The 20,666-nt window shown below is 52.5% G+C and overlaps 11 protein-coding genes across 11 annotated transcripts; 7 read left to right on the top strand and 4 right to left on the bottom strand.

Moving 5' to 3' along the window:
- Nucleotides 1-118: 118 nt before the first annotated feature.
- Nucleotides 119-1,921, top strand: BO94DRAFT_350897 (ANP1/MMN9/VAN1 family protein). The gene is made up of 4 exons (XM_025607097.1): nt 119-471; nt 569-1,200; nt 1,259-1,306; nt 1,354-1,921. The coding sequence occupies exons 1-4, from the start codon at nt 299-301 to the stop codon at nt 1,734-1,736; spliced, it is 1,236 nt and encodes a 411-aa protein (XP_025470498.1). The 5' UTR covers nt 119-298; the 3' UTR covers nt 1,737-1,921.
- Nucleotides 1,922-2,547: 626 nt separating this feature from the next.
- Nucleotides 2,548-3,053, top strand: BO94DRAFT_459963 (uncharacterized protein; the record flags this gene model as incomplete). Its single annotated transcript, XM_025607867.1, has 4 exons — nt 2,548-2,624; nt 2,683-2,738; nt 2,791-2,954; nt 3,024-3,053. The coding sequence occupies 4 exons, from the start codon at nt 2,548-2,550 to the stop codon at nt 3,051-3,053; spliced, it is 327 nt and encodes a 108-aa protein (XP_025470497.1).
- Nucleotides 3,054-3,975: 922 nt separating this feature from the next.
- On the top strand, nt 3,976-5,300 carry BO94DRAFT_459320 (4-hydroxyphenylpyruvate dioxygenase family protein; the record flags this gene model as incomplete). Its single annotated transcript, XM_025607835.1, has 3 exons — nt 3,976-4,637; nt 4,694-4,858; nt 4,916-5,300. The coding sequence occupies 3 exons, from the start codon at nt 3,976-3,978 to the stop codon at nt 5,298-5,300; spliced, it is 1,212 nt and encodes a 403-aa protein (XP_025470496.1).
- A 352-nt stretch (nt 5,301-5,652) lies between these two features.
- BO94DRAFT_583104 (kinase-like protein) lies at nt 5,653-6,401 on the top strand (the record flags this gene model as incomplete). The annotated part of the gene is made up of 3 exons (XM_025615533.1): nt 5,653-5,687; nt 5,734-6,260; nt 6,337-6,401. 3 exons carry the CDS (start codon nt 5,653-5,655, stop codon nt 6,399-6,401), a joined length of 627 nt encoding a protein of 208 aa, XP_025470495.1.
- Nucleotides 6,402-6,431: 30 nt separating this feature from the next.
- BO94DRAFT_583103 (uncharacterized protein) lies at nt 6,432-7,148 on the top strand (the record flags this gene model as incomplete). The annotated part of the gene is made up of 1 exon (XM_025615532.1): nt 6,432-7,148. The coding sequence occupies one exon, from the start codon at nt 6,432-6,434 to the stop codon at nt 7,146-7,148; it is 717 nt and encodes a 238-aa protein (XP_025470494.1).
- A 427-nt stretch (nt 7,149-7,575) lies between these two features.
- Nucleotides 7,576-9,534, bottom strand: BO94DRAFT_583102 (RAD52 DNA repair protein RADC; the record flags this gene model as incomplete). The annotated part of the gene is made up of 5 exons (XM_025615531.1): nt 7,576-8,594; nt 8,647-8,827; nt 8,880-9,059; nt 9,121-9,207; nt 9,274-9,534. The coding sequence occupies 5 exons, from the start codon at nt 9,532-9,534 to the stop codon at nt 7,576-7,578; spliced, it is 1,728 nt and encodes a 575-aa protein (XP_025470493.1).
- Nucleotides 9,535-9,923: 389 nt separating this feature from the next.
- Nucleotides 9,924-11,457, bottom strand: BO94DRAFT_622091 (uncharacterized protein). The gene is made up of 3 exons (XM_025617042.1): nt 11,054-11,457; nt 10,656-10,987; nt 9,924-10,604 (listed from the first exon to the last, which is right to left on the bottom strand). Exons 1-3 carry the CDS (start codon nt 11,136-11,138, stop codon nt 10,098-10,100), a joined length of 924 nt encoding a protein of 307 aa, XP_025470492.1. The 5' UTR covers nt 11,139-11,457; the 3' UTR covers nt 9,924-10,097.
- Nucleotides 11,458-12,848: 1,391 nt separating this feature from the next.
- BO94DRAFT_573122 (putative integral ER membrane protein Scs2) lies at nt 12,849-14,635 on the top strand. Its single transcript, XM_025614955.1, has 7 exons — nt 12,849-13,176; nt 13,245-13,315; nt 13,388-13,410; nt 13,480-13,538; nt 13,600-13,715; nt 13,772-13,876; nt 13,943-14,635. The coding sequence occupies exons 1-7, from the start codon at nt 13,137-13,139 to the stop codon at nt 14,381-14,383; spliced, it is 855 nt and encodes a 284-aa protein (XP_025470491.1). The 5' UTR covers nt 12,849-13,136; the 3' UTR covers nt 14,384-14,635.
- Nucleotides 14,636-15,047: 412 nt separating this feature from the next.
- Nucleotides 15,048-16,921, bottom strand: BO94DRAFT_532662 (sphingolipid delta(4)-desaturase family protein). The gene is made up of 3 exons (XM_025611168.1): nt 16,570-16,921; nt 16,217-16,495; nt 15,048-16,133 (listed from the first exon to the last, which is right to left on the bottom strand). The coding sequence occupies exons 1-3, from the start codon at nt 16,786-16,788 to the stop codon at nt 15,360-15,362; spliced, it is 1,272 nt and encodes a 423-aa protein (XP_025470490.1). The 5' UTR covers nt 16,789-16,921; the 3' UTR covers nt 15,048-15,359.
- Nucleotides 16,922-17,037: 116 nt separating this feature from the next.
- On the bottom strand, nt 17,038-18,892 carry BO94DRAFT_532661 (methionine aminopeptidase 2). The gene is made up of 7 exons (XM_025611167.1): nt 18,816-18,892; nt 18,604-18,738; nt 17,938-18,533; nt 17,604-17,867; nt 17,386-17,547; nt 17,246-17,332; nt 17,038-17,190 (listed from the first exon to the last, which is right to left on the bottom strand). The coding sequence occupies exons 1-7, from the start codon at nt 18,853-18,855 to the stop codon at nt 17,134-17,136; spliced, it is 1,341 nt and encodes a 446-aa protein (XP_025470489.1). The 5' UTR covers nt 18,856-18,892; the 3' UTR covers nt 17,038-17,133.
- A 511-nt stretch (nt 18,893-19,403) lies between these two features.
- Nucleotides 19,404-20,665, top strand: BO94DRAFT_622087 (DnaJ domain protein). Its single transcript, XM_025617041.1, has 2 exons — nt 19,404-19,702; nt 19,771-20,665. The coding sequence occupies exons 1-2, from the start codon at nt 19,491-19,493 to the stop codon at nt 20,474-20,476; spliced, it is 918 nt and encodes a 305-aa protein (XP_025470488.1). The 5' UTR covers nt 19,404-19,490; the 3' UTR covers nt 20,477-20,665.
- Nucleotide 20,666: the final 1 nt, after the last annotated feature.

The following is a 20,666-nucleotide window of genomic DNA, read 5'->3' as shown; positions in this document are numbered from 1 at the left end:
CCGTCAGATTTCAGCTTCGATTTCGTGGGATCGTCCCCGCCAATATCGCGTCTACGCCCGCTCCTTTTCCCTTCCCCGGACGGTCCGTCTCTTCCGCCGCCCGTCCTGCATCGTGTTGTCCGCTCGAAGCCAGATTGATCGATCTCCCTGCACTCTGGTGTCCCAGCGACCTACATACCAGCCTCGGAAATCGTCGCCTGTTGTAGGCGTCGACGGCTTCTGAATCCCCCCCTCAGCGAGGCATATTTGTTTCTTTCTATAATCAGCTCATAACTTTCCCCCTTTACCCGTCGCGAAGATGTTGCTTCCTAAGGGTGGTGTAACGTGGAAGTCGGCCAAAGCAAGGCTGCCCCCATGGCGGGCTGTCCTGTTCCTGGTCACACGGACCCGGTTTCTTGTATCATTGGCCATCACTGGCCTGGTAGTCCTACTATGGCGTGGCATCAGCAAGTCAGCGTCGGAGATGCAGAGGTGAGTACCTGACTCGACATTGACCGTGTTGCCCGCGACACCCGGTCCCTGGCCATGGCTAGGCACGCGACCAGAAGGCACTAACGACTGCACGTAGCTTTTACTGCTATGGCCCTTCGAAATCGCCGATGGAGATGAGCATCAACGAAATGGTCGAGTGGAGCGCTCACACTCAGACTCCTGTCGTCTTCAACCATCATGATCCCTATGAAGTCAACTCGTCCAGCATCAAGACCGTCGATCTGAACCCCATCAAGTCCACCACCCAGGCTGTTTCGAACTCTGAGCGTGTGCTCGTTTTGACTCCTCTGAGAGATGCGTCCGACCATTTGATCAACTACTTCAACCTCCTCTACAAGTTGACGTACCCGCACGACCTCATCGACTTGGCTTTCCTCGTTGGCGATTGCAGCGACGACACCTTGGCTGTCCTCACTGCTGAGCTGGCCCGAATCCAGGACCAGGTGGATGAGAAGATTGCTTTCCGTAGTGCGACCATCGTGCAAAAGGACTTCGGGGCTGATACCGAGATGAACGTGGAGGACAGACATTCCTTTGCTGCCCAAGGCCCGCGCCGCAAGGCTATCGGTAGAGCTCGCAACTACTTGCTCTACTCGGCCCTCAAGCCCGACCATTCTTGGGTCTACTGGAGGGACGTTGACATCTTTGACAGCCCTGCTAGCATCATTGAAGACTTCATCGCTCATGACAGGGATATTCTTGTTCCTAGTACGTTGCGTCGTCGCCATCATGAGAATTACGCTCTTGTGTGCTAACTCTATCACAGACATTTGGTTCCATCGCTACCGGGATGGCGTTGATGTTGAGGGCCGATGTATGTAAAAGAATCCTCCCATGATGCTCGCTTACTGACCCTTGCAGTTGACTACAACTCCTGGATTGAATCCGATAAGGGACGCCGACTCCGCGAGACGCTCGACCCAGATACTGTTTTGGCAGAAGGCTACAAGGAATATGACACTGGCCGGACCTACATGGTCAGCATGGGTGACTGGAGAAAGAACAAGGATGAGGAAGTCGAGCTGGACGGCGTTGGCGGCGTGAACATCCTCGTGAAGGCCGATGTTCACCGTTCCGGCATCAACTTCCCGTCGTACGCTTTCGAGAACCAGGCTGAAACCGAGGGGTTCGCCCGCATGGCTAAGCGCGCTGGCTACCAGGTGTACGGTCTGCCGAACTACGTTGTCTGGCACATTGACACGGAGGAAAAGCCTGGCAACCTCGGGGACCGCAAAGCATACTAGCTGCATTCTTGAGTTGATCCTCATTTCCATGCAGACTGGGTGGTGCGACCACTTTCATTCCTCGTCCTTGAAACCTGAATACCCCGTTTCCCGTGTACATCCGAGCCCTTGCAGCGGTTCTTTGCATGGAGGCTTTCCTCTTAACGCTTTTATTGATTTTCTTTCTTCATTTCTTCTCGATTGTATTCTTCGGACGCGGGGACGGATATCTCACGACGCCGGTAATTAGTCTTCTTTGTATTTCGTGTTAGGGTTATGTCTGCTTTTGTTGGCGCTACGGGGACAGTGTTCAGCGGTATTGGAAGCTCATAGAGAGCGAGCGAGAATGGGCTCTGGTTGGAGCCCACGTTGTTCTGCCAGGCTCAGGCCATGAGTTCCTTTCACAGGCATGGTGTTCTGATGCTCTTGCTTACCGGATCACCTGAAGCCATAAGGCGGTCTTATCTGGGATGGGCTGCTGACTTGGGGGCTCGGGGACGTGGGCAAGGGCAGCAGATGAACCGGGCCATGGTGCTTGGCGTCCATGTACATACATATATAGGCTACAATCTGGCGGGCTTGTTATGATTGTCAAACCAATGTCTAGACCAAGTAGTCAGTATTATTATGAGAGGGTGGTCCGTCCTCCGCTGAAGGATTGCAGGGAAGAATCCCCACCGGCTAAGTGCTGCTCCTGCTCCCCACCTTTCCCCGCTTCCACTTCCCGCCATCGATTCTTCTTGCCTGTCCGACCTCTTCCCAGTCACTACTACACCCGCACTTCGTCTCTGCCAGAAAGAAGGAAAGAAAGACCGAAAGAGAACAGGACAACATGCCTGCTAAGAACGAATTCCTCTGCATTATCCCGGACAAGCCGGGCGTGCTGGCCAAGCGACTGGAAGTCCGCTCGTAAGACCTCTACCCCTCACCGGGCATCTCACCAACACTGACACCACTGGGTCAACAGCCAGCATCTGGAAGATGTCAAGCCCCTCGTAGAAGCCGGCTCCGTGGTTCTGGGAGGTTTGTTTCATTCTCCTGATCCTTGCACCTTCAAGTCTCACCCCAATCCCAGGCGCAATGCTCGACAAGCACCCCAAGGAGGGCGAATCGATGACCTTTCAAGGAACCTCTCTCATGATCGTGGTAGAGACCAAGGAGGAGGCGGAGGAGATCATCAAGAATGATATCTATGCCAATAGTGGGGTTTGGGACTTGGAGAAGGTGCAGATTATTCCGGTACGTTCCTTGCTCTCGCTCCTTTGCTGCTCGCCTCTTTAGCATTACTACTGACACGTTGGGATGTAGTTCAAGTCGGCCGTGCGGGTGGGATTGTAAAATTTTATTTCTTTGATGTCTGCCTACCTATTCCTGTCATATCCTTGCACGGTACATATGAATGACTAGCTTTATTGCATAAAGAACCTGATAGTGTCAGTGCTTATCGATACTATTGAAGTAAGTGGGTTTCCCATCCAATGTTTTGCCTGTGGCGGCGCAATCGATAGCAATCCTGTGTGTGCCCCAGTTTTACTCAGACCGACCCCATCCCTATGGAATGACTGGTCATGTCAGGTTCTGCAGGAATCCCATGTGCAGAATATTTTGCGAATAGAAAATGATGCCGCATATGCAACGTGTCCGGATATCCAGACAATGGTCTTGTACTGAATTGTGCATGGCAGTACGATATGCATGATCTCATCATGGTGCATTTCTGTTCTCGTTTTGAATGGTTTCGACCAAGATGGAGCTCCGAGGTGCACACGAGGAGACCTATCGCATCCGGGTTGGAGGCAGCCAGTGCTTACTGCCCTGAAACCTGATCGGAACCTAATCTGAATGATCAACAGCCTATTCATCATATCGTCATTTGGCCAAGACCAGCTGATGGGCGTGACGAATTTTGCATGTCACACCTATTCTGATTTGTTCCCCGCAGGAAGGTTTCGAATGAGGGCGAGGATGAACCAGGTAATAGTTCATGCAAAAGTACCAAAACAAGGGATCTCGCCCCGAAGCAGTGGCTTGCGTCGAGAGTCTGAGCGAAGCGGCCAATACGAGGCGATAGTTAAGGCTGAGCCCCGGCCGCCACGCTTCATCGCACACAAAAAGCAAACCCTACCCTGTGTTACCCTCCAGATCGTCGACTGTGGAGATCGAGGGTTACATTCCACCGGAGTCGAACGATTGCGGCAAACATATAAGACATGTAGCAACAGCGCAGCGTTTTGAAAAAGTATCAGCCATACGCTTCATTATGCCTTCCAACGAGACCCTGCCTCAACCAGGCAACAACGCCGTCCTCCGCAGCATCAATCCGAACTACACCGGTTTCGACCACATAAGCTGGTATGTTGGAAATGCTCGTCAGGCAGCGACCTACTTCGTCGCCCACTTCGGCTTCAGCATCGTCGCCTATCGCGGCCCAGAGACCGGCTCGTATCTGAGCTGCTCGTATGTTGTCATGAACGGCAAGGCGCGGTTCGTCTTTACAGCCCCCGTCACCTCGCCCAACAACACGTGGAACACGCGGGCCTCGGATGCAGACCGCCAGCACTTGAACGAGATGCAAGCACACCTCACTAAACACGGTGATGGCGTCAAAGACATTGCCTTCGCCGTCGACGACGTCACTGGTGTCTGGGAGCACGCCGTACAAAACGGTGGCACCTCTATCCAGAAGCCGGAGCTCCTCAAAGACGACACCGGCGAGGTTCTCTCCGCCACGATCCAGACCTTCGGTGATACAGCACATACGCTGATCAACCGGTCCGCATACCATGGAATCTTCCTTCCCGGGTACCAAGCCGTATCCGGACTGGATAGACTGAACGACCTGCTGCCCAAAATCGATGTGATCGAGATCGACCACTGTGTGGGAAACCAGGGTTGGGATGGTCTAGACAGTATCGTTAAGTAGTAAGTCTCTACCTGTTTCCCCATCTCTGATACGCACCCTAACATAATACCAATAGCTATGAAGACGCGTTCAACTTCCACCGCTACTGGACCGTCGACGACAAAGACATGTGCTCTGATTACTCCGCCATGCGATCCGTTGTTGTCGCGTCACCCAATGAGGTCATTAAGATGCCCATGAATGAGCCCGCCATCGGCAAGAAAATGTCCCAGATAGAGGAGTCTGTAACCACCCACTCGCATAGCAGCCAGCAAGACTGACACTAATACTTCCCCAGATTCGTAGAATACTACAACGGCCCAGGCTGCCAGCATATTGCCTTCCTTACTCCCAACATCATCACAGCAGTCGAGAACCTCACCAAGAGGGGTGTGAATTTCCTGTCTGTCCCAGAAACCTACTACACGAATATGCGATCTCGCCTCGCGGCCGCAAACATGACCATCGCCGAGGACATCAACGCACTCCAGAAATACAACATCCTCATTGATTTCGATGAGGGCGGCTATCTGCTGCAGATATTTACAAAGCATGTGGTGGACCGGCCGAGTGTGTTTCTGGAGATCATCCAGAGGGAGAATTTTGATGGGTTTGGTGCCGGGAATTTCAAGAGCCTTTTCGAGGCGTTTGAGAGGGATCAGGCGTTGAGGGGGAACTTGTAGGTTTTCTTGCTGTACAGCTTGTCCGATGGGAGGTTGTTTGGTTTAGCTGATGGGGTATAGTGGTTGCTTATAGCCTGTTATTTGGTGTGATTTGAAGAAGGATGATTGCTTTTCCGTGAGCTCTCTTGTCCGTGTTCATAGATCGATCCTAATTAGATCGCTTGCTAAGCTGGCATTCAGTCTCAGAGACACCTATACATATCCTCGATCGATTTCTCAAACCATCAAAACCATCTGATTGGCTGCTCTCCTACCAACATCCCATCTCACACCCCTTTCCCTCCCCTTTCCCTTCTCTTTCCCCTTCCATATCACCACCACCATCACCATAATCCAACACCCCTTCCTCATTATGCCCGCCTACACCAACCACATCCCCCTCAAGCTGTACAACCCCAGACTCTTCCTCCACCGCCCACCAACACCCCCACAGGACCATAACCCACCTCATCCCCAGTAAGACCAAATACCAACTCATCGAAGAAGTCGAGCGCCTCGACTACTACGTCCCAGGAGGCTACCACCCCATCAACCTCGGCGACCAGCTCCACGCCAACCGCTACACCATCGTCGACAAACTCGGGTTCGGCCGCTCCGCCACCACCTGGCTAGCAGAAGACAGTACCCAAGGACGATTGGTAGCTCTCAAGATCTCCACCGCCGAATCAGCACTCCGAACAGCGCAACACGAAGGGCGGATTCTATCCCAGCTTGAGAGCGCAAAACCCCAGTCCACGCTCTTTGGAAAAACTACTATCCCGACCCTCCTCAACTCATTCAGTTTCTCAGGTCCCAATGGTACACATACGTGTTTAGTTACCGATGTAGCTAGAGTGACTCTTCATGACGCTAAGGAGGCATCGTATCATCGACTCTTGCATTTGTCTGCTGCGAGAGCTATTACCGCGCAGCTCATTCTCGGTGTACAGTTCATTCATTCTCATGGTCTCGTTCACGGTGGTAAGTAAGTTTGACATGCTGCAACTCCTCTTCACCATTTGACTAGGGATATAAATTGATCTAACCATCCCTGCAGATCTTCACCTTGCAAACATCCTTCTTCGCTTACCACATGATATGCAAGACATGACTCCTGAGTAGCTACATGCTAGAACACGCGAACCCGCAAAGATGCCCGTTATCCTTGAAGATGGCGCTCCCCTTGACCCAGGAGTTCCTCCAGAAGTCATTGTTCCTGTTTGGCTCGGGATCGGTAGCGACGAAGTATCCCTTGCGGACTCCGAAATCATGATCGCAGATTTTGGAGAAGCTTTCGATCCCCAAGTTACACAGCAGTTTACAGCTCATACGCCGCTCTTGATTGCGCCGCCAGAATCTCGCTTTGCAGAGCCGGGGGGAGCTGACAAGCCATTATCCTTTTCGGGGGATATGTGGACGCTTGCGTGCACGATCTGGGATATTTTCGGGGACAGGCCCCCCTTTGAAGCATTTCCCGCCACGCTGGATGAGGTTACCATTGAACATGTCGAGATGCTGGGCCGGCTTCCGGAGCGGTGGTGGAAGAAGTGGGAGGAAAGGGGGAACCGGTCTGATGAGGATGGGAGGAAGAATGTGAAGGAATCTCTTCGTCAATGGTATTTGAATAGTAGTAGAGATTGGAACCAGCGATTCACGGATCATATTCAGGAGCCGCGGGAGTGGAAAAAGTACGATACCTTTTCAGCGGAGGAGAACGCGTTCCGTAACATGATAAAGTCAATGTTGGTTCTTGAGCCAAGCGAACGGGCGACGATTGAGGAAGTGGTGAATTGTGAGTGGATGCAGGGATGGGGCTTGCCAGAGGTGCAGAAGATGCGGGATGCGATATTGACGATCGAGGATTCTTGAGATGGAGAGTGGAGCGATATCTTTATGGCTTCTTTCTTCTCTTGATCCAAGGTTTTGTAGATGAAGGGGGTTGGGTTGGATGGTGACATAGTCTTTGTTCTCCTCTCTTCTCTTCTCTTGGTTTGAGCTGAGGCTAGCTAGGCATTATGCCTGTAAGATTATAGCTTTGGATAAACTGACATTGTAGATGGAAAGCTTCGGCTGTGCAGGTTAATCACAATAGGAATATCATTTACCTAAGACAAAGCGGAACCTAGTTAGTTCAACATCCAAACAGACAATATCAACATCAACATCCACATCCGGTATCCGCCGATTTCCCAGTATCAGTTCCATTTCCGGTCCTTGAACGCCATTACCATGAATATACCACATAAGAATACCGAGATCCGTCATGAGAATAGTAATTGCAAGCAACACCAATCCGTTACTGCTGTTGCTGATGCTGCTGTGGTGGTACAGCAGGGCCCTGGTTAAACTTGGGTCGTTTTGGGTCATTCACACCACCCATCGGAGCAGGCCCGCTGCCACTTGGGTTCGTTGCGTTCGTCATATCTGACAAAGGAGGACGTTTCCCGTTCATGTTCTGCGGTGCGAGACCGGGCGTAGCGCCGCGGTTGACGGCTGCAGCGCCAGAGGGAAGGTTGGGTCGTGTCAAGGGACGGTATGATGAAGTTGTCGGACCTCTGTTCATAGGGCTGTTCATCCCCGGAGCACCGATCTTACGATTCGGGTCTTGAGATGGGTTGACGAAGTCCCGGGTGTTATTGGCTGCAGGGGAGGCCGCGGCGCCGGTAAGCATGGATCGAGCGATCGCGACGGTCTTGTTATGGTCGATGCCGGCTGTTTTGCGGATGGAGGGGCTCTCCGCGTGTGGGTCGAAGGCCGGGGCTCCGGATGGGATGGCGTTAGGGTTGTCGCGGATCAGATCGACTGCGCGAGCTGAGAAGAATGATGCAGAGGGTGTGCCCGGGGGAAGTGCTTCTTGGTTGGTGGGGTCATTTGTGGTGGATGGTGCCCCAGCATCCTGCCTTACGGGTCCAGTACCACCTGTAGCTGATGGGGCTGCTGCTTGTGCTGGTGGGTTCATTCGGTTGTTCGCAAGGTTTGGTTGTAGACCCTGAGGGGGAACGGACTGTCGCTGCTGTGCGTATTGGCCTTGGGCTGCGGATGGGTTGGGTCGGTTGTTCAAAGGCTGAGGGGCGGGGATTTGTCTGGCAGCTGGGGCTGGGTTGAAGGGTCGTTCCGGCTTGGATGGCGTTACCATGGCTGGGTTGAGCCTTGCTGGTACACGCGCGTTATTGTCGAATGGCCGTCGTTGTGCATTTGGGCCGTTGAGAGGCGTTGGTGGCTGCTGCTGCATTCTTAATGTCTCTGGTCCCAGGACCACCTCGTCCGGGTTGCCTGCTCCACCGACGCCAAAGTCGGCTTCATCAAATAGGTCACCTAGTGAGTGGTTAATAGCCGTCAGTGGATGTGACTTGTAATTGTTGCTCACTTCCAAACTCCCCATCACCATCAAATGCCATCGAATCGTCCAGGTTGCTGCTCTTGCCAAGATCGATCGGGCGAGGCGGTAGATCATCATCCTCTGAGCTGGGTTTTGGTTTCACAGGAACAGGCTCTTTCTTCGGAACGAAATCGGGGTGACGGTGAAGCTCGTCGACGTCCCATTTTGCCTAGCAGTCAAGTTAATCGTTGAGAGCAGATTGTCCGCGTCGAGCCACGTACCGGCATAGCCTTGACCTTGGTAACCTTCGAGACATAGTCCTTGTCGTAGACACAGTTGCCCAGGACATTACCAAAGTTCCTCAGAGCCCGCTTAAGAGCATCAGTTGTCCCCTCTTTCTTGGCTTTCTCGAAAGCCGCAGCCTTCCCTTTGCAGTTTTCGATATGACCGTAACCGATATCCTATCATTCGATTATCAGCGTCGGAAGCTAGGCAGGCTTGCTGTAGGAGAGTGTTGCACACCTCATGATATGTTCCATCTTTCAAGGTTACCCTCATTATAACTGAGAGGCCCAAGCTGATTTTGCCCGTTTGCGGGTTTTCCTCGACCTAATAGTACTACCCGTTAGCCCCGCCAGACGGTGAGCTGTCTTGCTACTAGACAACTGGACATACAAAATCAATCTGAATAGTCTGGATAGAGCTCGACCAGCCATTAAACCCAAAGACTTCGTTTGCTAGGTTGATGCATTTGTCTGCCGACAGGTAATGTACTCTCTGTCCCGCAGCTCCAGGCCTGGAAGAGATGTATTCGGGTCCTAGCTTCTTGTCGAGGCGTGATTGAAGGGTTGCAATTTCCTGGGCAGTGTACTCGCTGATACGTCGCTGGGGTTCTTCAAATGGGTTCGCAGAGGTAGCTCCGGATGCATTAGGCATCATGATGGACGCTGGGTTGCCTCGGTGCTGGTCGCCAACACTAGACGCGGTTAACTTCTGAGTCCAAAAAGATGGGTGATATGGAGACAGGGTGTTCACTGACGCGGGCATATTACGGTAAAAATAAAAATGTATCAGCCCAAGCTGTCATTGGAATCCACAATGGGCAGTGTGTGAGTGACTGACAAAGAGACAGCTGCAGCCCGGCGTGTTGACGCGTGATAGATGCCGACACGCCTTATCACGTCATCACGTGATGGTATAGCTGCCTGTTCAATAATCATCCCTAATTGAGTACCTAATTCAGTGGGTACTTCTATATGGTGGAGTGAGCTTTCTACGATCTTTTCATGATCTGGTTAGATCATTGGTTACTCTGCAACTTTCCTGCTGTACTAAATTTGAATTATCCATGGTGGCCCACAACAGGCATTCATAAATCTGCCTTTTTGGCACCCTCTCAGAAATTCATCATCCGCATCATCATTGACTGGTTCATGTAATGAATACCGTCATTCAGTTGCTATTTCTACCCCGACATAAAGTCACACATGTAGCTAGAATCACTGGACAACCAGGCTTGCACTAGGAATAAGGCCAAGATCCTTCAGTGACTCTCCGTAATATTCCGAGTCGAAGACCTTGCGAGGGAAGTTCTGCGCAAAGCTGTGCACCTGAATACCATCCTCCTTTTGCAAAGCTTCAGCGACCTCGAACAGTGTCGTAGTCACTGGGAGCGTCTTCATGATATTTCCCTTCGATGTCTGGAACCTCAAACGAGTCTCCGTGTAGGCCGAGGCGGGCTTCGAAGCAACGGGACCAGACGTGGTGGCTGCCGGAGCTGCTGCTGGCGGAGCAGAGGGTGCCACGCCAGCACGCTCTGCTCTCTCCCGCTCAGCCCTCAGGCGTCGCTCTTCCCTATCGGCCTCGATCTTAGCCTTGACGCGCTTCTTGGCTTCGATATCTGCTTGCTTCTCCTTCTTCTTCTGCTCCGCTTCTTTCAGCATCTGCTTCCTCTGGAGTTCTTCTTTAATATCCTGCGATTCTTTGGTGCTCTTTCTGCGAATTTCCTATAGACTGAATTAGCCATTGCTTTTGACCGTAGATGGAAGCGTTCGTACCTCATTTCTCTTCTTGTCAAGCTTATCCTGCTCTGACTGCCCGGCCCGCTTCTCCGCTAGTTTCTGCCTGAGCTCTTCAAGTCTAGCCTTCTTCTCCTCCTCTGTCAATGCCGCAATCTCTTCCGTGGATTCCGAAAAGTCGACGTGTTGGGATTTGGAAGCGTGAAACTCGGCTTGCGCATGGCTCCGGAATCGCTTGCCGCACTCGTTGCAGATCAAGCTGCGGGCTTCCTCTCCCGGCTTCAGCGCAGGGCCTTCTTCACTTTCAGCTTCTTTGATATCCTCTAGGGACTTGTCTTGGTTTTCTTCGAGCCATTCTAGAGCACCTTGCACTGCAGAAGGGTTATATGAAATGTCAGCGCTCGACACCAACTAGGCGGGGGATGGAGAAGACATACGGCCGTTGCCCTTGGCCACTGCAAGTTCAGCTCTTTCCTTGTCGAAGCCCATTTCAATGAGCTGGTCCAGGTCGGAAGAGGCCATGGTGGCACTGCACTGGAAAGGTTGGGGAGGTGAGCGTAGGGGTAGGGCGGGGTAAGAGATATCGCTTCAGCTCGGTAATCAGCCGAGGGCAATACGATTGTGGTATGGGATATCAAGCGGAGCTGATTGAAGGAGTAAATGGAGAAGTTGCCGCTGCAAAACCGACACAGAGCGGGGAGTGTTCAAAGAGTTGAGCTTGCGGGTGACGTATCGATAGCTGGAACTGAGCGATAGGTAGATTGCTGCTGGTTGCGGGATGGCCCGCCGACTAAAGAGGTCGCCCAAGGCATCCAGGTACGCTCTCGTTCTGGACTTTTCCAGCCTTTCCCAGATGCCAGTGAAAGTAGACTCCAACTGGTAGATATGGGCATTTTCGAATGGGCTTTTATCTTCTTATATCTTTTTGGTTCATTCTAAATTTCGAACGAATTGCCCAAATTCCGTTTTGGAGGCCAGACCAAGCTTGCCGTGGTAGGAAAAACCATGTCCATGGCATGATTTCATGTGTGTTGATTTAGACACAGTGCAAAGTCTATCTATAATTCTCAGTGTCTACATAGGATTACGACAATATAATTGCCGAAATCACCTCCGAGATTATCAAGCTTGCAGGAGCTGTGAAAAGCCTACTTGTCTATCGTTTTAATTATTTCATTGCAAGTTTCTGGTGAAGAAGTCTCAGTGGCTTGCCGTACAGTTACTCGGTACAATACCTTTTTTGGCAGGGCTGACCAGATAGAGTACCCTGGAAACTGCCTCAGCCCAGAGGCTCCTAAGGACACTCAAGCAGGACATAGAGATGATAGAATGTCTGATTGGCTCTTGAGCATGAGACATGAGAAGTGCGCCTAACACCCGTCTTGCACTGAGTTAAGAGATTGGGTACCCATGGCTTGTTGTTCGTATTCTGTCTGGCGGACAACAACTGTTCGTCACCATTGGAGTGAATTCTAGGTAGTAACCACATAGGACGCCCCGCGATCTATCGCCATTGTTGGCAGAGCCCACTTGGACTGTGGATTCGGACCTATGGCATTGTATTCTTCAGAGAATCGGTGTGACAGGTGTGCCTGGCTAGCTGGACAATAAGAGACAGCCTCGTCCTGGTAACTGGGCATATCGAACCACCCAATGGCATCGTGATTCGAGATCGACCAGCTGGCAAAATGTTTGAGAAGGAAGTAATCGGCCTATAATATTGAGACAGCTGGAAATTCTCCGTTTGAAACTAAGAGAAAAGAAGGCTAAGGGTATGCAAGACATGCGCACATCTTGAGAGATAGTGGACACTTAGCTCAAACTAGATATTATTTAGACGATTATTTTTAGACGATGTCATCCAGTGGATCCCGAGGCAGGACCCAGAACCGACAGGAGGAAATAAGGTACGGAGCACGGAGTGGATAGGTCTGGCCAATTCAAGATGACCCGACCGCAACCGCGGTGAGGGCGAGCCTGGTTGAGCAGCTGAGCAGCCATTTGCGCACCGAGACCGAGGGAAGAGTCGTGAAAGCAGCCAGCGTGAGAATGCAGGTACTGGGCCCGGCCAACGCAGCCCGGCCCGGCTGAAACGGGGCTTAAACAACGATCGCAGACCCCGTGATGACATCACCTGACCGACACCCGTGGCCGGGGCTGAGTCAGCACCCCCCGGCCCAACCAGCAGTCGCGACGGCGAGACCAACTGGATTCCGTTTCGCTCCCCCCGAACGGAGAGTTGCGCCTGAACAGTGAATCATTCAACCTGCTGGTTGGCATCCTCCTCGTCGTTGACTGAGTCTGACCAAGTTTCCCTCCTTAGCACTGAGTCTTCGTCAGGTACCTATTTGTCTCTTGGGCCTAGCTGCTCCGATCACTTGCGACTGATCCTCTTTCCCCCCCCTCAGCGCACTCTCTTCTAAGGACGATCTTCCCGCCTTGCTGTGCCTGTCTTCTGTACACTAGTTGCCCGCGCATCCCTCTTTTTTTCTGTGACATACTCCTCACTGTCTATTCGATATGTCGATTATTCTCGAGCCCCCGGAGTTGGGATTCAAACGTAAGCCTTGCCCCGACAACTGTGTATACTCTTCTCCGTGGGACTATCCAAGCTGACTAAATCCCCAGGTCCCTTCGACCATGAGGTGTGCCAGATCTTACATCTGAAGAATGAGAACGCAGAGCCGGTGGTATTCAAGGTATGTACAAACACGATCTTCCTACTCTATCGGATTGTCCTTGTCTTAGACTAATATTCGCTTTTCCTCTAGGTCAAAACGACCGCCCCTAAGCAGTACGTGGCCACTCCTCTTCGCTAGTTGACATACCAATGTCGGTGTGACCCCGGCTAACCAAGGAATAGCTACTGTGTCCGTCCGAACTCGGGCCGGATAGACCCTGGAAAGAATGTGGATGTCCAAGGTTGGTTTCCCGGGGCCCCGTACGACCGTCGCCTTGGCGCAATGGCTGACGATTTGGATAGTTCTACTACAGGCTATGAAGGAAGAGCCTGCGTCTGATGCCAAATGCAAGGACAAGTTCCTTGTTCAGACTGTCGCGGTCACCCGTGACATGGAGTTCGCCAATGTTACCTCTATTGTATGCCGTCCCCATACCTGGATCTCCACCGGCAGTGATCTAACATAGCCCCATAGTTCGAGAAAGCCTCTAAGGCTTCGCTTCAAGAACGCAAGATCCGTGTGAACTGGCTGCCTGCAGATGATACCCCAGCTACGGAACAGGCCGCCGAAACGAACGGCGTAAGAAACCCCTCACCGACCCCTTTTCGAGTCCCCAGGCCCCGAGTAACTAATTTCTCCCTCTAGAATATGCCGGAAGAAGAGCCGCCAGCCTACACCTCTCCCAGCGCAAACTTTGAGACTCCAGCTGCAGCAGTTTCCAAGAGCGCTAACGACACGTCACCAATCCCACCGCCAGATTTCAGCGATAAGCCCAAGCGGGAAGTGTCCACACCACGAGCGAATGAGGACCAAGCCACGTCTTCGAAGTTGCCCACAGCAGGCAAAACAACAAGTTTGAGCGATGACCTGAAGGCCCAATTGTCCGAGGCTAATGCGCAGATTCTGGCGTTGAAGGAGAAGTTGGCCGACCAGGGCCTGAGGCAGCGGAAGATCGGAGGCGATTCCGAAAAAGTGCCGGCGCCATTGGTGCAGCAAACGCCGCAATCTACCGAGGCTGGCGTGCCGGTGCAGATCGTGGCTGGCCTGTGCCTGCTAAGCTTCCTGATCGCATACTTCTTCTTCTAGCCATCTTCTGACTTCGTCTGCTTTGTGCTCCGCGCTCGCTTTTCATCTCTTTCTTAGCATTGTCCCACCATGCCTCTACCGAACCAACTGTATTCTCTTCTGGAGTGTCCAATTTCCTTGCACAGCTTTGTCGACCTCGGCAATAATGGTGTCCGTCTGATTTCGACGACCTTATTATTTCACCGCGCCGTTCGCAGCCGGCTTATCTGGTGCCTCCGTTCGGCTGCTACTTCATTTCTTTTTTTTTTTTTTCTATACACCCTCTCACCCATCACGCCCCAGTGTTCTGAAATTGTTCCCGGCGAATTTAATGAGATGATGTAGATGGAGGCAGGGCCCCGTTCCATGGAAATGTGTCCATGCGTGGGCCCTCTCGCTGCCCGCGCGCAATTTCCAATTGGTCGGACTTTGTCCTGCCCCTGACTCGACCTAGCGTTTTCTTTCCTTCTTCTCCCCCTTTCCTATATCAATTGTTCCCAGCGACAACATATCTGTTTAGACGAATGCAACGCGTCCATAGTCAGGCAGTAAAGCTAATCATGATGATGCCATTGAAATGTCTATACCGCATATTCTTTCTCCTCTGCTCCTCTAGTCTATCAGATCTTATACTTTAAAGTATTTTAGTTCCTACTACAGGTCATAAGCAAAATAAAACCACAATGCTGATTTGGTTTCTTTTTCTAATCAAATAAACAAATATGGTGATCTAATAAGAGCATATTTCACAAGTTCGGCAGCAAATAAGTTCTTCCCAACATATCAAATTTGACTTGGCTCGGTACCGGCACCGGCCAGTCAATCCGTGGGAACAATAAACCCAGAATGAAGACAGGGGGGATATCATCTCTAGTATATTTCACAGGGTCATCAGTCAATCAATCAACACCGTATATACGGTAGGTACATCTAGGGGGTAGCGAGAGTAGATTTTGGACATGGGGGATGAGATAGGAAAGGCAGATCGATATATTAATCAGTTCTGGATCTCGCTTTCCTTCCATCCATCTCCCGATTCCTCCGGACCAGCCGACGAAGCCGAAATACTCTCACCCGCACGACCACTGCCACCTCCGACGAGACGGCCGCCCTGCGCTCGCTTGACCCGGCACCACATCCCGACGTTCTTGTCCAGGATGAATGTCCAAATAACCCACACCCAGCTGTGGTGGCAGGGGAGCGGCTCGTAGAATTCTCTGGCGATGCGGTGGACCTCGTGCAGCCTTGTCCAGGGGATGGCGGGAAAATCGTGATGTTCATTATGCAGGCCCACGTTGTAGGTGAAAAAATTGAGGGGACCGTAGTAGGAGTATGTTTCCGGCGGGGGAAGAGAGTCGAGAGGATGGGGCTTCTCGGAGGTCTTGTGGTTCTTCTGCTCTTGGATGGATTCGGTACCGTGACCGATTTTGGAGAAGAAGTAGTGTTCTGCGATGAAGTGACCGGCGCAGGGGTGGAGGGAGCCGGCGAGGAAGGAGCTGAGAAGCAGATAGAGGACGGGCTGGAGGGAGCCGCCACAGAACTTGGTCAGGGCGTAATCGAAAGAGAGCTGGAAGGTGAGGTTCAAAAGGTGGATGTAAGTGAAGGGAGGGCTGTAGATGAACATGGGTCGGACGGCGTAGAAGAAGATCTGGAAGGTGCAGAAGAAAGCCTTGCCCAGGAGCGAATCAAGAAGGAAGGCTTCGACCGCGGTGGGAAGATCGGTGTCCAGGCCTGCCACGCCCAGAGATTTGTGGTGAGTGAGGTGATAGGGCTGTGGAACATTTCAAGTTAGCCAATCCGGTATCTTGTTTGGGGTGCCTGTTTCCCCCTTCTAGGGTCCAATCCCCCACATACCCGGAATGCAGCACTGTAGGGCAACCCGATCGGAATATTGGCAAAAATGGCTAGCAGGCGGTTGGCCATTGCGGACCGGAAAGCGAGGTTATGCGAGATCTCGTGGATGGCGAGGAAGAGGTTCTGGTTTGCAGTGGCTCCGATCACGTATGCCGTTGCGAGAAATTTCCAGGAGAACATGGAGGTGTCGCGGAGCAGGTACGCACAGCAGACCTGAAGGGAGACAACGCCCAGAACGACATATTTAGTCAAGGGCTCTGGTCCGCAGAGCTTGGTAACCTGAAGAGAACGCAGAGGCTGTCAGCGATTGTTTGGTAGAAAAGGCCACGACTCGACGGGAAGTATGTGCGCACCTCCGGATGGGCTTTGATGATGGCCTGTCGCCTGGAGCGATGCGGTTCTTCCGTGTAGGTCCAAAAGAATTGGTCTTCGACTGCGGATTGCTCTGGAGGGGGGATTCTGGCCGAAGGCTGTGTTTTGTCCGTAGTGGTCGGCGGTGCCTGGCTCTTTGCTGCGGACACGCGGAGATGCGGTGAAGCATCCGCGGTGGCTTCGACAACGGACGAAGACATAACGAAGGGGAAGGGAAGGGTGGGATTCGATAATGATCACGGGGCAATCTACGCCATGGATGAGCCCGACTAAAGAGTGGGAAGGGGAGGAGAATAGAAATGGGCTGATGGGGGGGGTGGAGATGGAGGAAAGAGAGGGCCGGGATTAACAAGCTGGGAGTCTCGGAGCGGATGCTTTCCACGTGGGGCTACCCGGCAAGACGGATGGTCCGATCTACTGATTCCAGTCATTCCACCCAGGAACATGAGGACTAGTTAACGTGGATTTCATATAATTGGTTCGTTTCAAATAAGAATGCGTCGAGTTGTACATTCCCCAATCCCCCGGCCAAAAATAGCTCCGTCTCAGTAGTCGTCGCCGCGACTGATCACTTCCTTTACGTTGGGACGAAGAACAATCGTCTATCGACTGGTTAGTTGCGGATTCAATGCAATCGCCATTGCTGGGGAAACATACGTGTTCATACTGGGCGGTGTAAGAGCCCTTGATATCGCAAAGAGGAGGGTAGTCCTGGACAATGCCCGACGAGACCAGGTTGTTCAGCTACAAGACTGTGTTAGCATAGATCATCGCCAGAAAGATTAATCGCAACTCACCCCCAGGAGGTACTTGTCCTGGCCCAACCGGTCAAGGTAACGGCGACAGAAGGGGAGAGTGCCGAAGTTCTTGTTGATAACGTTCAACAGGTTCTTCGCCGAAGTGAGACGCAGAGGCACCTGACTGTGATCAGGGATCAAAGCGTAGTGGGAGGTTTCCATCTTCACAACATGTTAGCGATCCAAGACTGCTTATTGGCTGATGTCAATGAACTTACATCCTCTCTCACGTAGCCCTTTCCGGTACTGCCAAAGGTCTCAATGGCAAAGGTTTCACCCTCCTCCATTTTGGTCTGGTCACCGCCCTTGACAATAGGAACACTCTTGCCGCCGTGAATAATGTGTTGTTCAATGTTATGACCGTTCAGGTTGCGGATACACTTGACGGGATACATGGTCCCGTTGAGTTCCACTTCATAACTCTCCATGGCTTCCTGGATAGCGGCACCAATGTCGCTCATCCGGACGTCAATACCCGCTTCCTATAGTGAAGCTGTTAGTAAACGGCCGTAGACACGAAGATACAATGCAGAAAAGATGTTGTAAACATACGCGGATACCAGTGTTGGTAGCATCCTTGACAGCCTCCAGGAGAGGGTCATACACCGGGTCGAAGGCCACAGTGAAAGCACTGTCGACGATGCGGCCATTGATCTGCGCACCGAAATCAACCTTCATCACATCTCCCTGCTGCAACACCATCTTGTTGCCAGCGTTCGGGGTGTAGTGGGCGGCGCAGTGGTTGATACTCAGACCACAGGGGAAACCCATGCCACCCTTGAGGTTGTCACCCTCCTCCAAGCCCTGGTGACCGGTCAAGGCACGGACTGACTCCTCAATGCCCTCCGCGATCTCCGTGAGAGTCTGACCAGGCTTGATGGTCTTCTGCGCATACTGACGGACCTGACGGTGCACCTCGGCAGCCTGACGGTATTCCTGCAGGAAGTCGTTCTTCATGCGGTCGAGGTAGCGCTTCTCCTCGTTGGTGGTGCGGTACGAGTTCTCATTCTGGTACTCGACGATCTCACCCTCGGGGTACTCCTTGCCGGCAAACAGGGTCGACAGGGGAACGCGCGGAGGAGAGCTCTGGACCTTGGCGCCTCCCTTCTTCTTCTTCTTGGACTTGCGCTTCTTCTTTTTCTTGGCGGCTGTAAATCCGCGAATTTGGTCAGTGCGGGGAATTCTGGAAATGGCCGAGGGTATCCGTTGAGAGCGCACCTCCGCTGGCTGCACCCTCGGGGGCAGCGTTTCCATCCTCTACTTCATCGTCATCGGAGTCGTCCTCCGCCTCTCCGGCTTCTGCTTGACCAGCGGCAGGGTCGTCCGCCTTCGCGTCGCCACTCTGACCGTTGACTAAAGTGGGCGGGGAAATCTTATCAGTTGCATGCGGACGGAAAGTGGTACAGATCAGCGACGGGCCGATGACTTACGGTCGAGCTTCTGCAGCTTTTCGCTAGCCTGGGCAGCCATGTTGAAAAGCTGGTAAACCGGGTGGGTTGGTGGTGGGCTAATGGAGGGGAAGGAAAAAAGAGGGCAGCGGCAGCCGTCGGGGAAAAGACAGTGCCAAGCCTGAGGTTGGGTGGAAGTCGGGATCCGCTGCGAAGGCCGTGGGAGACGCAAACGTACCTAGAGCAATGCCAATGCGTCTATAGTAAATTATGGGATATAGGCAAGAAAGACTACTACATGCTGCCGGGAGCTAGACAAGTCATCAAATCTTACTGTCACACAACGATAGCACCCAGAGAAGCTATCCATGCAACCAAAGTCCATACATACACCCACCAAGATACCACTATAAAAACCTCAAAAAGCCCAATCTACAAGACAATTCACTATGAAAGGCCTAGACCTTCATTTCCCGACGCAATGGCAAACCACCCGCCCAGCCAGCATTGAATGGTATGTAGTACTAGTGAACCCCGATCAACCATATCAGATCAGATAACCGACCGATGACGCAGCCCGTCTTCCGAAGAGCGGCGGATTTCCTCCCCATCGCATCCTCTCTTCGACCACTCCTCCAACAAATACAAAACTCTTCCTCCTCCATTCTCTCCTCTCCCCAAACCGAAACATAAATGTAACCCTCTACACCCAAAGAAATGTCCCTCCCACGTCTACGGCCCACCGCCGCCCGCCTCCGATACAGGATCAATACGCACAGCTCCAACTACTACATCAACACCACCCCCTACGCCTTCACCCAACGGACCCCCTTCTCAACCACCCAATTCCACCATGCCTCAGCCCGAGAACCAAATTTATACGAAATCCTTGACATCCCACCCACCGCCTCCCAATCCGAGATCAAAAAGTATTCCTCTCCCCTTCGCCGACCTTCACACTCTAAACTACCAACTAAGAACTAACCAACCCCACCAGACAATTCTACACCCTCTCACTAAAGCACCACCCAGACCGAAACCGCGACGACCCTAGTGCCTCCTCCCGCTTTGCCCGAATCTCCAGCGCCTACAACACACTCAGCAACGCCTCGAAACGTTCCATCTATGACCGCGACCACAACATCCACACGCACAGCTCAACTCACAGCACCGCGAACCCAGGGCAACACCCAATGGGCAGTTATAGTAGCTACAGCGCGAATCTGCACACGAAGGGGGCGTCGTACGCGGGATCCAGACCGGCCAGCGGATTGAGTAAACGGCGGGGTGCATTTCGGGGTCCACCGCCAAGTTTCTATGCGCATGGCGGGTATGGGAGTAGTAGGAGGCCGGGGCCAGGGGCGACGGCGGCGGGGGGAGGTGGCGGTGGGGAGAAGAAAACGAAAGTGGGCGAGGAGGAGGATCCGGCATCGTTTATTGATCGGAATACTGTGTATCATTTCAATGCGAGGGGGCATTATAAGACGCAGGCGAGGGAGGATGAGAGGAGGCAGGAGCGGAGGTCGAGGGAGACTGGCGCCTCAATTAATGACAAATTTATTGGGAGCCCCGGAGCTTTGGCCGTGCGGTTCGTCGTGATCTGTGGCATCCTGATGGGAGCGGGTGCTATGTCGGGATTGTTTCACAACGATCGGGTTGGTGGCTCAAAAACGACCCCGTTGGCGCGGCGGAGGGATGGCTAATCCCGGGTCATCTATGTTTGTGTTTGAAATGCATCTATGTCTTGGGAGCTGGCTGTCCGGGTACATAGACATTTCATCTTGCGTGGGTTTATTTGGAAAGGAGGGATCCGATGTGCATCCGGTTACAGTTGGTTCTATACCCGCGACTCGGCTCCGAGTCCACTTGTGTTATATATGATAGACTTGCTTC

Source organism: Aspergillus sclerotioniger (assembly GCF_003184525.1).
Source record: "Aspergillus sclerotioniger CBS 115572 chromosome Unknown BO94scaffold_6, whole genome shotgun sequence".
Lineage (NCBI taxonomy): Eukaryota > Fungi > Ascomycota > Eurotiomycetes > Eurotiales > Aspergillaceae > Aspergillus > Aspergillus sclerotioniger.
Note: the sequence above shows the minus strand (reverse complement) of the source record. Positions and strands in the feature narration are given on the sequence as shown.